The sequence below is a fragment of the Dendrobates tinctorius genome, unplaced genomic scaffold (genome assembly GCF_039654945.1).
Source record: "Dendrobates tinctorius isolate UK_male_01 unplaced genomic scaffold, ASM3965494v1 ptg000015l, whole genome shotgun sequence".
NCBI lineage: Eukaryota > Metazoa > Chordata > Amphibia > Anura > Dendrobatidae > Dendrobates > Dendrobates tinctorius.
The window spans coordinates 24,253,875-24,267,993 of NW_027361683.1; the positions used below are offsets into that span (position 1 = coordinate 24,253,875).

Below are 14,119 nucleotides of genomic sequence, written 5' to 3' on the forward strand. Positions count from 1 at the left end.
CGCGATACAGGAGGGTCCACCGGAGGGGGACTGTAACCAATCCTTCATTAGGTCTGGATCAAAAAGGTATTTAGCCTGAGTAGACTTTTGCCCTGTGAACCGCTTATGCGGACGATCCCTATGTTTCAGGACAGTTTCCTTAAAGTCCGGATGGCTGGTAAATAACCTGCGCACACGCTTGGTTTTCTTAAGTGAGATAGGATGTGCTGGAGCGGGAACATTATCCTCATCCAGCTTCAGAATCCTGTTGACTGATTCTATAAGAGAATCAAGCGACTCTAGATCAGATGGGGGATTCTGAGGGGCTGACGTGTCAGATTCGAATTCAGAGTCGTGCTCGCTGAGAACTCCAGGAGAGGGAGAGCGAGAAAGTCTTAGTTACTCACCGGTTAACGGTATTTTTCGGAGTCCATGACAGCACCACCTGAGAGAGGGGATCCGCCCTTCAGGAACAGGAAACCTACAGATACAAAAAGGGAGGCACCTTTCCCACGCATCAGAGCACAAGAGGACCTCCAAGGTTAATGGCATGATTTATGTACAATACTATCACTACTTATTTATCACCAGTGGGTATATACAAGAGGAAGACGTGCACACCCAAATTAAACTAAAGGGAGGAAATATATGGGTGCTGTCATGGACTCCGAAAAATACCGTTAACCGGTGAGTAAGTAAGACTTTATTCGGTTGTCCATGACAGCACCACCTGAGAGAATTACAGAGAGTAATAACTACTTTAGCGAGGGACTACAGCACCCTTATACCAAAAGAGAGGTCTGTGGAAGCACCCAAGTCTAGCCTATAATGACTATAAAAGGTGCTCGGAGAGGACCAAGTAGCCGCCTTACATATCTTGTCAATGGAGACTTCTGATCTCTCGGCCCACGAGGTGGCCATGGCTCTGGTGGAATGCGCCCTCAGCTTCCCAGGTGCCGGTCTGCCTTTTGAGGTGTATGCTATTGAAATCGCCTCTCTAATCCACCTGGCTAGTGTATTTTTTGACACTCTAAGCCCTTTCCTAGGGCCTTGATGGGAGACAAACAGGGCATTATCTTTCTTCCAGGGATCGGTAACTGCGAGATATTCTATGAGACATCTCTTAACATCTAGGGTATGTAGTTTCTCCTTCTCGTTAGTTGGATTAGGGAGGAAGGATGGAAGGACTATTTCCTGTGTTCTGTGAAAGCTAGAAACTACCTTAGGTAAGTACGCTGGATCAGGTCTGAGAATTACCCTATCGTCCTTGAACTGTATATAAGGAGGACGCCTAGATAATGCCTGGATGTCACTTACTCTACGAGCTGAGGTTAGAGCTACCTGGAAGGCTACTTTGAGGGACAGGTTTTTTATGGAAGCTGATGAGATGGACTCAAATGGAGCTTCTGTCATAGCCGTGAGGACTAGGTTCAAGTCCCACGGCATGAATCTATCCTTCACTATTGGCCTGGATCTACCTGCTGCCTTAATGAATTTACTGACCCAGTAATTACCCACGATGTTGCAGCTAAAGAGGGCCCCCAAGGCCGATACTTGTACTTTAAGGGTACTAGTGGAAAGCCCCATGTCCAGACCTTTCTGTAGAAACTCTAAGATTTGATCTATAGGCGCTGAACCCCCAGCGATTATCCCAGAGTTCTGAAGTAATTTCTTCCAAATTCTGACAAATCTTGGTAGTAATGATTTTTCTATTTTTAAGTAGGGTGCTAATCAGGTCTGGGGAGAAGCCTTTATCTTTTAACAGTGTCCGTTCAAACTCCATGCCGTCAGATGTAGGCCAGCCACCTGAGGATGGAAGACTGGGCCCTGGGATAGGAGATCCGGGATGTCCGGAAGAACCCAAGGATCGGACACCGACATGGTCCTGAGACATGAGAACCATGCACTCCTGGGCCAAAATGGAGCGATAACTATAACCCTTGCTCTGTCTCTCCTGATTTTCCTCATAAACAGGGGTAGTAGCGATAGGGGAGGGAAGGCATAGGCTAGCCTGAAGTCCCACTTTATCAGAAAGGCATCTACCGCCAGAGGATTCTCTCTGGGATTTAGGGAGAATTGTCTTAATTTTCTGTTTTCCATGGTGGCGAAGAGATCTACCTCTGGTTGTCCCCACTTTTGTACAATCAGGTCGAAGATGGAGTTTTTTAGGGACCATTCTCCTTGCTTTAGCAGATTGCGGCTTAAGAAGTCTGCCGTGATGTTTTCTTTCCCTTTTATATGTAGAGCTGTTAAAGATAGAAAATGTTGCTCTGCTAGCCGGAACAACCGTTCTGCCACATTCATCAGGGGGTTGGAACGAGTCCCGCCTTGGTGGTTGATATAAGCCACGGTGACATGATTGTCAGAGAACACTCGCGCATGATGACCCTGTAGATACACAAGTAGCTTCTTAGCTGCCTGCTCTACTGCTGTCAACTCTTTCAGGTTAGATGACATTTCTATCTGATGATGCTCCCATAGGCCCTGGACCAGAATCTCACCCATATGAGCCCCTCAACCGGAAGGGCTAGCATCCGTGGTGACTATGCGGGATATGTCATGCTCCCAGGGAACCCCTCTGGATAAATTATCTTTGTCTAGCCACCACTCTAGGGACTCCCTTGTGTTTCGGGACAAGGTTAGCTGGCCCTCTAAGTAACCCCCAAGGATTCTTTGATGCACTAAAACCTCGCCCTGTAGTGTTCTTGCATGAAACTGGGCCCACTGGACCGCCGGGATATAGGATGAAAGAGAACCCAGAAGGGACATGGCTTTCCTGAGGGACATGGTAGGGCTATTGGAAGCGATCAGGACCTGATAGTGTAGGCGAACAAGCTTATCCGGAGGCAGACGGCCTTCCTGTTTCTCCGAATCCAGGATCAGGCCCAAGAATTGTTGGACTCTCATCGGCTGTAACCGAGATTTTTTGACGTTAAGCAGCCATCCTAACCGCTCTAGGGCAGACATTACCCTTTGTAGCTGTTCCAAACAATGTTTCGTCGTTTTCCCTACAATCAGGAAGTCCTCTAAGTAGGGGACTACTAGAATATGTGATTCACGTAGATGGGCCAAAACTTCCTCTACCACTTTAGTAAACACCCAGGGAGCGACTGCCACCCCAAAGGGGAGGGCCGCATATTGGAAATGTTGAACTGACCCATCTAACTGAACCGCCACTCTGAGGAAACGCTGATGAGCTGCATGAATGGGTATATTGTAGTAGGCATCTTTTAAATCTAACACCACCATAAAGCAATTTTGAAACAGCAATTTTATTGTTGAATTAATTGTCTCCATCTTAAACGGGCGTATGACCAGGAATTCGTTGAGGGACTTAAGATTTATTATAGTCCTAAAGGAGCTGTCTGGCTTGCGGACCAGGAACAGAGGGGAGTAGAAACCTTTTCCCCTTTCTCCCTCTGGAACCATAGTTAGGACCTTCTTGCGGCAAAGATCATGCACCTCGGCCTCCAGGGCAGCTTGTTCTGATGTGGAAGACCTGAGCGGGGTGACCTTAAATCGATCTTGGGGAACCCGGGCGAATTCTAGTCGTAGACCCGCAGCTATCACACCCAGTATCCAGTTACTACTAGAAATCATGGACCAGGATGGGTAGAAGGCAGCTAGTCTCCCCCCTACCGAAGCAACTAGTCATTGGGGCGGGTTTTTAGTGGCACGTGCTGGACCTTCCTGGCGCCCCCCTCCTCCGAACATGAATCCTGTACCTTTCCTTCTTTTGTCATCCCATCTGCCCTGATCCCTGGACGGCCTTGTACGGAAATATCCTTTCCTGGTAAAGGGACGTCTATAAGAAGGGTTCGGCAGACTGGGGAACTTCTTTTTATCATCCCCAGCTTTCTCTAAAAGTTCATCCAGGACAGGGCCGAACAGATATTCCCCTTCATACGGAATGGAGCAGAGTCGTGACCTAGCCTGGATATCTCCTGGCCAGCATTTTAACCAGAGAGCCCTTCGAGCTGTGTTGGATAAACCCGCGGTCCTAGCCGCCATCCTCGCAGAGTCTGCCGAAGCATCAGCCAAAAGAGCAGCAGCACTTTGGATGATCGGTAGAGCTTTTCGAATAGATGCTCTTGAGGCTCCGTCCTCCAGCTGGGAATCCAGTTGATCCAGCCAGACCATCATGGATCTGGCCGTACATGTGGCAGCTATCGCTGGTCTTAGAGCACCTGCTGACATCTCCCATGTTCCCTTTAGAAAAGAATCCGCTTTTTTATCCAGCGGGTCTTTTAAGGAGACCATGTCGTCGAAAGGTATGGAGGATTTTTTGGATGCTTTGGCTACTGCCACGTCCAGCTTAGGGGCCTTATCCCATCTGCTTACCACTGGGTCATCAAAAGGGTACGTCCGCTTGAAGGCAGGTGGCAAGGAGCCTCTTTTTTCAGGTCTTTTCCATTCCCTATCTATCAGGCTCTGGACTTTGTCATTTAACGGAAAGGCCCTGCGCTTTCTGGGATCTAGACCCCCGAACATCATGTCCTGTGCCGAAAGTTCTGGCTGCTACCCCCATGGTGGACCTTATTGCTCTAACTAGCCTATCCATTTGGTCTAAAGGGAAGCAGAATCGGCTAGAGTCTTCCTCCGAAGAAGATGAAGTGGAGGCCGGGGAATCTGAGGAGTCATCGTTCCTGGGGGCGGCCGAGGACTCCGAACCCGAGAAACTAATTTCTCTCCTTCTAGAAGAATCCCCTTTAGATAGGGCCTTCATCTCTGTCCTGATTATCTCCCTCAGGCTTGTGGTGAAGTCCGTCGTTTCTTCTGCTACCTGTATGGACGGGGGAGAGTGTAAGGGCCTGTCAATCTACCCCTGGGCCATCGTCCCCTTTCAACCCCGTTTGTCGCACGCATGGCTGACAACTTTTTAGGGTGGCCATCTGGTAAGGGGCAACTACAGAGGGCACATTCCCTGTGCTTCTGTTTTCCCGTAGCTTTCCTCCCCTGCGAAAAAACATAAAGGAACACTGCATCAGGGTACATTCACTGAGATCTCTAACCCATGCAGATGATGCAGGAGGGTCCATTAGTCTGGAGGAACTGCGGCTCTGTACACTTGTTCGTCTCTGTTTCTTCTGCTGGCCACTCGCATGAGGCTTCACCGTGGCCTGTTTCTGTGGGCGCTCCTGCACCTCGTCCTGCTACTCTATGGGGGCTTCTGTCGTATCCATTGCTGGGCCTTCAGAAGCACCCCAGCATCGTCCCCGCCTGCCTTATAAGGCCTCCCGATGTCCGGGTCAGCAGGGTTCTGGTCGAGGCACCTCCCACCCGGGACCCCCCTCCCCGGGCGCCACCCTGGACAGCCGCGCACACGCGGCGCACACCGGAAAGCCGGCCGGCACCCGACTTCCGGTTTCGGCGTTCCCGGCCCCGCCCCTTCCGCCGCGTCACTTCCGCCGCTCATCTGAGACCGCGGGAGCGCATGGAAAGGAGCTGGCACGGCGCCCCCGGCTCAGACATGCCCGCAGCCCTCACGTGCGCCGCCCTTCGCCCACCGACCGGGCGCAACCGCCGGCCCGGACGGAAGGGAGACCGGACCCCGGGGGGAAGGCACCAGGAGGGGCCCGGGGCATACATACCTCCTGGTGCCGGCACTCTGGAGACGGCTGTCCACCGGACCCTCTGCTCCACCTGCTCCAACCACTGCTGTGGCGACCTACCCGGCCCCAGCGTGGCATTTCCAGGGACCCCGAGCTTGACCGAGGTAGGAGATCCCCCCCGCTACCTGGGTCGGTCAGTCGGCCTGGGAATCCCTCGACGACTCCATGACGGACGATCTGAAGGAAGTCCCGTCCTCTAGGAACAGGAAACCAACTGATGCGTGGGAGAGGTGCCACCCTTTTTATATCTGTAGGTTTCCTGTTCCTGAAGGGCAGATCCCCTCTCTCAGGTGGTGCTGTCATGGACGACCGAATAAACAGGAGTTGCAGATGCTGAGCCGCGAACCGGACTAGGGGACGCGTCATGGGTTCGCTTTCTAGAGACCTGACCATCCCTTGAACGAGTAAGGCCCCTGCTGGTGGACGGTTCCCGGCCGACGCCAGAGCCTTCCTAGGGGGGTAAGGACGCTCTCTGGGTTACAGAGTCCTCCCCGAGGGAGAATATAGCCTGGGTAAGAGACTCCACCGACCGTGACAGGGATGCAGCCCACTCAGGGGTACTAAATGCAGGAGGCCCGTCAGCAGCGGCGGCGAGGGGCGACTGAGCACAGGTCGGGGCGCAGGCCGGGTCGCAGTCCATGCATAACGGATTAGTCTGTGCACTGGGTAAGGCAGACTTGCAAGTGGTACACACGGTAAAAAACGCAGTGTGCTTTTTAGCAGCCCGCTTAGCCTCCTTAGATTGAGACATAGCGCTCTTGAAAGGGTTAACGGCAGTCTGTCTGCAGCTGCAGGGGGATGTGCCAGGAAGGGGTTAAGCTTTAATCTGAGGGCAGATGCAGCTTAGCCAGTCCTGTGCTGTATCCCCCGGGAAGAATAGCAGCGGCCCTGCGGTGTCACCCGGTATCCGGCAGAATGCTCGCCTCACAGCTCTCCAGAGCAGGCTGAGGTAAAAAAAACATGGCCCTTGAGATTAGGATTGCGCGTCTCGTCAGGGATGAGAGGCACCACAACGAGGGGGCGGCGATAATAGTGCGGGCGGCGCTATTCAAATTGCGGCCTAGTAGGCCGGAAAAGCCGGGGGCTAAATTTTTGAGCCCACCCGCGGTAGGCGCCGGGGGCGGGGCTGCGCTATTGAAATTGCAGCCTAGCAGGCCAGGAAAAGTCAGGGACTACATTTTTCGGGATACCCGCGGTAGCGACGGGGGGGCGTGATGGGGGACCGGTGCACCGTCGCTGACGCCAAGTCAGCGCTTCCCCCGGGTGCCAGGACCCGACCCCATACCTCAACTCCAGTGCTCAGCGCTGTCCGGGGCCATCCATGCAGGTCTTCTCATCCTCCTGGGCTGATGTAGCAGAGCTGGAGGAGTTCTTAAAGGGGCATGCTTAATCGATCCTCCCTATGGTAGGGGGATGGAGAGCTATGGGGCTTATTCAGGGCCTTCGGAAGCGCAGTCCAGTCTTCTCCAATCCGTGTGCCTGCCCTCATATCCGTGGATTACCGAAACTTTTGCCAGAGGAATAAGCCCCAAACGTCGCAGGAAAGCGTACGGGGAGGTATACTCCGCGTGCTTGCCTGTTGTTGGTTCCGGGGGAGAGCGGGCCGTAGAAAGGAACCGTCGCACCCTTCACTCCATTAATTAAAAAATAAAAATTTACAGAAAATTCAAAAATAAAATGAAAATGGTGGGGTCTGAAGCCAGACCCAAGTGCCTCCTACAGACACTAAGCATGAACTGGAGAAATCTCATCCAGCACGAGGGTGTATACTGCAGGGGAGGAGCTAACTTTTTTTCTGGTTTACTTAGTGTCCTCCTAGTGGCACGCAGCATAACACCCACTGTCTGTGTCCCCCAATGAGGCGTAGGAGAAAACTAGACAGCACGACTCCAGTCGGTTTTCACATAATCAATGGAGGTACCAGAAGTCAGGCAAGAAACGTTTGTATCATGATGGCATATCCAGGTGTTAAAAAAACAAAAAAAACTATACTGAAATTAGCAACTCTATGACATGGCCAGGACATCCTTGTGACATGCCACTACTTCAATGAATAGAAATCGCCATTAATTTCTTGTAAGAGGGGGTCCAAGGCCAACTCATTCTCCCTAACCAGTCTGACTGCCTGGCCATAGTGAATAATGTCCTACCATGAGAAACCCTGTTAAGGTATAATCTTAAAGCAATGCTCAGTCACTGGATTATCAGTGGTCCCAAGGGTGGGTAACACTCTCCACTGAAATTCTAAAAAGGTGCAAGTGAGGTTTTAGGCTAAGTAAAAACATACATTTATAAAACACATTAAAGAACGTTCCTAAATTTACAAAATTATTTCATATGTACGGTATACTAGAGAAATGATCATTTTTTTTTAATGTTGATGTATTTATTTCTCAACACATTCACGCTGTTTAAAGACTGAAATGCAAAACAGTCTTGATGGCCTTGAAATATAAACACAGACTTAAGTTGGCCAAATCCACCAGTTTCAGCGTTATTACCCGTGTGTGGGACTTACGACTCTCCCGACAGATGTCAGGGGAGAGAAGGAGCCAGCTGGTTGAATTTCAGCAGCCAATAATTTTGTTCTCCCTGGTATTGTCATATAGCTGAGCATTCTGTGTATGTGGAGTCTAGAAAAATAGCTGTTCGGAAGACATTAAAGGGCTACTCCACTTCCATAAAAGAGGACCCCAAACGATTCCTTTAAGATACAATGAGACACAGTACTCCCTCCCTTGCTCCAATGCATTTGCCCTGCTGCTGCACCGTCTGTTTTGGCTACAATAGTGACATCACATCACCGAGCTCAGTGGCTGTGCTTATGTCAGGAGCAAGAGAGTACCATCTGTCTTTGCCATTTTACATTCCAGGAATTGTTTGAGGTCAACTTGAAGTGGAAACCCCCTTTTAAAGCTTTTTAACAGGGAAAAGCTATTAAAAAAAAATTTTCATATGAAAGATGCATGCGAGAACTACATAGGTTTAGTATTTGATTGATAAAGGGCTATTCAAAAGTCTATTAAATATTTTTTTTGAGCTGAATAAACCTTTGCTTAGGCTAGTTTCACACTAGCATTCTCAGGCGCAGCACAGGGCCGTCACTAAGCCCCGCCAGCGCCCCTTCCGGTCAGTTCCTCCTCTGATCACATGACATTGCATGCGATCAGTGTACCCTATATTTAGCATTGGGTATGCTGACCGTGAGCTGGTACGATTTTGCTGGCGCTGCGCCCAGCGCACAAAAACGCGTCGTGTTGCATTTTTGTGCGCTGGGCGCAGCGCCAGCAAAATCATACCAGCACATGACCAGCGCACGGTCAGCGTACCCAACGCTAAATATACGGTACGCTGATCGCATGCAGTGTCATGCGATCCTAAGAGGAGCTGACCGGAGGGGGCGCGATCGGAGGCGGGGCTTAGCGGCGGCCCTGCGCCCGAGAACGCTAGTGTGAAACTAGCCTTAGATGCGGTATCAAACAAACATTCAGGTACAGAAATTCATAAGAAGTGGAAAAGGATTTGAGGAGCAGTTTAAAGCAGGGCAGCATGGTGGCTCAGTGGTTAGCGCTGCAGCCTTGCAGCGCTGGAGTCCTGGGTTCGACAACATCTGCAAGGAGTTTGTATGTTCTCCCCGCGTTTGCGTTGGTTTCTTCCAGGCACTCCGGTTTCCTCCCACATTCTAAAGACATACTGATAGGGAATATAGATTGTGAGCCCCATCGGGGACAGTGATGAAAATGTGTGCAAAGTGTAAAGCGCTGCGGAATATGTTAGCGCTAAATAAAAATAAAGATTATTATTATTAAAGCCCCTTATACTGGAAGTCACGGATGACACTATACTATTGAGAAACTAGCAACGAGGCTTGTAAACTGTCCGTATAGTGTAGTATTTTTGTAGAATGCCCCACAAAAACTAATGATGAATGCTTGAATTTCTTACAGATGCAGGAGAAATGAAACAAATATTCTTAATTTAATTAACATGGTCTACTTCTGTGCTTCATTGGCCTCACACAGAAATAGTGGTCTGTGTATGTTTACATAGCTGCATCAACGTATTTCTATATATGCTGGCCATCCAATAAGTACTGCTAAATTTTGTGCCACTGTAAACAAGGTCTCCTGTTAAGAAGCGCCAAAGAGCTTTCCAGAAGAAAAATTGTTGAGACACGGCGGGGTAACTATCATGATATACACTCACTGGCCACTTTATTAGGTACACCATGCTAGTAAGGGGTTGGACCCCCTTTTGCCTTCAGAACTGCCTCAATTCTTCGTGGCAGAGATTCAACAAGGTGCTGGAAGCATTCCTCAGAGATTTTGGACCATATTGACATGATGGCATCACACAGTTGGCGCAGATTTGTCGGCTGCACATCCCTGATGCGAATCTCCCGTTCCACCACATCCCAAAGATGCTCTATTGGATTGAGATCTGGTGACTGAGGAGGCCATTTGAGTACAGTAAACTCATTGTCATGTTCAAGAAACCAATCTGAGATGATTCGAGCTTTATGACATGGCGCATTATCCTGCTGAAAGTAGCCATCAGATGTTGGGTACATTGTGGTCATAAAGGGATGGACATGGTCAGCAACAATACTCAGGTAGGCTGTGGCATTGCAACGATGCTCAATTGGTACCAAGGGGCCCAAAGAGTGCCCAGAAAAAATTCCCCACACCATGACACCACCACCACCAGCCTGAACCGTTGATACAAGGCAGGATGGATCCATGCTTTCATGTTGTTTACGCCAAATTCTGACCCTACCATCCGAATGTCGCAGCAGAAATCGAGACTCATCAGACCAGGCAACGTTTTTCCAATCTTCTACTGTCCAATTTCGATGAGCTTGTGCAAATTTTAGCCTCAGTTTCCTGTTCTTAGCTGAGAGGAGTGGTACCCAGTGTGGTCTTCTGCTGCTGTAGCCCATCTGCCTCAAAGTTCGATGCACTGTGCGTTCAGAGATGCTCTTCTGCCTACCTTGGTTGTAACGGGTGGCAATTTGAGTCACTGTTGCCTTTCTATCAGCTCGAACCAGTCTGCCCATTCTCCTCTGACCTCTGGCATCAACATGGCATTTCCGGCCACAGAACTGCCGCTCACTGGATTTTTTTTCTTTTTCGGACCATTCTCTGTAAACCCTAGAGATGGTTGTGCGTGAAAATCCCAGTAGATCAGCAGTTTCTGAAATTCTCAGACCAGCCCTTCTGGCACCAACAATCATGCCACGTTCAAAGGCACTCAAATCACCTTTCTTCCCCATACTGATGCTCGGTTTGAACTGCAGGAGATTGTCTTGACCATGTCTACATGCCTAAATGCACTGAGTTGCCGCCATGTGATTGGCTGATTAGAAATTAAGTCTTAACACACAGTTGGACAGGTGTACCTAATAAAGTGGCCAGTGAGTGTATATTGTGGTTACTCTAAGGTGGATGATAAGGATACTTAGGTAGAACTGTATTGCAAGTGTAAGAAGTCAAAATTATTTTATAACTACTAATTTTCCACCAAATAAAAAAAGAAATTATAAGTTACATCACTCACCAGTCTACTGATCTCTTCTTGTCGGTCTGGGGCAGACCTGGCAGTTGCTTTGATCATGGTGGAGGTCTGATTATCAGTCAGTTTCTTGATACATCTCTGGCCTGCTACAATGTTACAGACCTGGAATAAAAATGCAGGTTTAAAAAGTAAATAGGTCAGAACCATTCCTTACACCTAAAAAAAATAAAATATCATGCGGTTTTATATGCAATTTAAAAAGGGGGCATTCAGGAGTTAACAAAAAACAAACAAAAAACATAAAATGTATTTCAGCACTAAGGGTTGGTGCCCATGATCAGGAGTTACGTATTTATGCAGCGTGAAAACTGCAGCGGCCAGATGTTACAGCATAGTGAATGGGATTTCTAGAAATCCCCTGTCCACTATGAGTGGATAATCGGCTGCAGATCACCAGTGGAATCTGATATGCGACATGTCTTTCAGTGACATACAATGTCAGTTTCTCTTGCGGAGACACTAGTCTCCACAACAAAATTTTAAATCAATAGAATGTACTGAACGTGGTAAATCAGTATGGTTCTGTGAACACATGCAGATTTAACTGCGTAACGTATCACATACTAGCTTGTTGTGCCCGGCGCCGTTCTTCCACGGCACAAAACATAGTAAGCTCATGCTGGGAACTCAGCTGCCTCTGCTGACGTTGCGGGGGCATGACTTCCATGGTCATTCTGATTGTCAACCGGCTCCCCGTTAGGCAGCAGGGTTCCGGCTGTCAATCAGAATGATGTTGGAAGTCTGGCCTCCTTGAAATAGCGGAAGAGAAGCCACCGCTGTGTACACATGAAGTCAGCAGAGGTTTCTGATTCCCCGGCAGGAGCGGTCTATGACCACTCCTGCCATGAAGAACGGCACAGGGTAGAACTTGCAGTTAATTTGCCATTACCTTCATATTAGTGCCTAGATATATTTGTTTTTTGTAAAGTCCCAGATTCCCCCTTTAAATTAAAAAGGGTTGCCTGGTTTTGTGGTGAAAATGTGCAGTCACGCTATGTGACTGCAGACATCTGAGCGTGGTCAGGAGTAGAGATGACCAAATTTGATTTGCTCCCTCCTTATTCGGCAAGCTATAGCGAGGCTGTGTGACAGTCACAACACATGCATGGAGAGCCCAACAAACAGTCTCTCCACCGATGTGTTACTGTCACACAGCCACGACACATGCAGCAGCGGAGTCGAACAGCTGATCAGCCGCTGCGATCCAGGAAGTTGGATTCCCTCTGCAGCTTATTCGGTAAGTGCTATAGCTTGCCAAATAAGCACTGACCCGATCAAATTCACTCCACTCTAATCAGCAGTCTCTGCTGTCACTGCCAAGACCAAGCGGTAATGCTGTTTGCATATATGCTCACGTGAAAACTAGATGTGCTTGGCCTCGCTCAATGCATGTGAATTAAGCAATGTCTAGTCAGAATGTGACTGGAAGTAAGCAAATTTAATATTTGCGGTCACATGACTTTCCAGTCTCAACAGCATGCAGTGCATGTGCTGTAAAGATTCAAAAGTCTGCAGATATTCACAAGACCAGACCTTCCCTTTAAGTGCTCTGTATGTGATCAGAGAACTTCTTAAGCCTCTGCCTGCTGTGTTAGCTGCTGAGCCCCACTTTTCTCTGCTTGACTGACAACTCATTGGTATTACTACAAAGCCAGTGAGCAGTCAGTAAAGCAAAAGAAAGTGGGGCTGGGTGGGGAAGAGAGCCAGGAAGGCAGAGACTTGGAAAGTGCTCTTATACTCCGAGCACTAAAGCTTAATTTGCATATAATTTAAAAACAGTTTTTTTCTTTCAGTGAGTGAGCAACAAATTGCACCACAAAAGGTGTGGAGAACACTGAGTGAAAAACATATCCATATGAATAATTTGAGGGAACTTGGATCACTCTCACAGATTCCTTTAACACTAGTCATTTAGTATCCCTGACTGGTGTGAATAGTCAGAAAAAGTTATTTTAACATGATATTTTATACACAATCAGACAGACTAATGAAGTGTCAGTAAAAACAGATGATTAATTGATACATACATGGATATCACAAACACATACAATGCTGTACATGTCTGGGTAGTAGCCGCTGCAGCTTCGGTATAGGATGCATTATGATGAACAAGTGGAATGAAAAAAGCCCATACAGTGGGGGAAATTAGTATTTAATACACTGCCAATATTGCAAGTTTTCCGTAAATTATCAAAGAATAGAGAGGTCTGTCATTTTTTTCGTACAGATTAAAATAAATTAAAATATTTAATTATATCACATTGTATGATTTTTACAGAATTAATTTGCATTTTATTGCATGAAAGAATTATTGATACAATAGAAAAACAGAACTTAATATTTGTTACAGATATCTTTGTTTGCAATTACAGAGGTCAGACGTTTCCTGTAGTTCTTGACCAAGTTTGCACACACTGCAGCAGGGATTTTGGCCCACTACTCCATACAGATCTCCAGATCTTTCAGGTTTGGGGATGTCGTTGGGTAACATTGAGATTCAGCTTCCTCCAAAGATTGTCTATTGGATTCAGGTCTGGAGACTGGCTAGGAAACTCCAAGATCTTAAAATGCTGTTTAAGGAGACACTCCTTAGTTGCCCTGGTTGTGTGTTTTGGGCCATTGTCATGCTGGAAGACCTAGCCACGATCCATCTTCAATGCCATTACTGATATTAGGTTTTTGGGCAAAATCACGTGATGACCTCATCCATCCTTCCTTCAATATGGTGCAGTCATCCTGTCCCCTTTACAGAAGAGATCCCCAAAGTATGACATTTGCCCCACCATGCTTTACGGTTGGAATGGTGTTTTTGGGTGTTGTACTCATCCTCCGTCTGTCTCCAAACCCGGCAAGTTAAATGGATACCAAAAAGTTGTATTTTGGTCTCATCTGATCTTCTCCCATGCCTCCTCTGGATCATCCAGATGGTCATTGGCGAACTTCAAACAGACATG

The 14,119-nt window shown here is 48.1% G+C and overlaps 1 protein-coding gene across 1 annotated transcript in view; it reads right to left on the reverse strand.

Moving 5' to 3' along the window:
• LOC141075776 (protein argonaute-1) overlaps positions 1 to 14,119 on the reverse strand; it is a 142,191-nt gene that overhangs the window by 37,618 nt on the left and 90,454 nt on the right. The window contains exon 9 of the mRNA XM_073562925.1: positions 11,148 to 11,267. Coding sequence (XP_073419026.1) covers positions 11,148 to 11,267 — 120 coding nt within the window. The remainder of the gene's footprint in view (positions 1 to 11,147; positions 11,268 to 14,119) is intronic.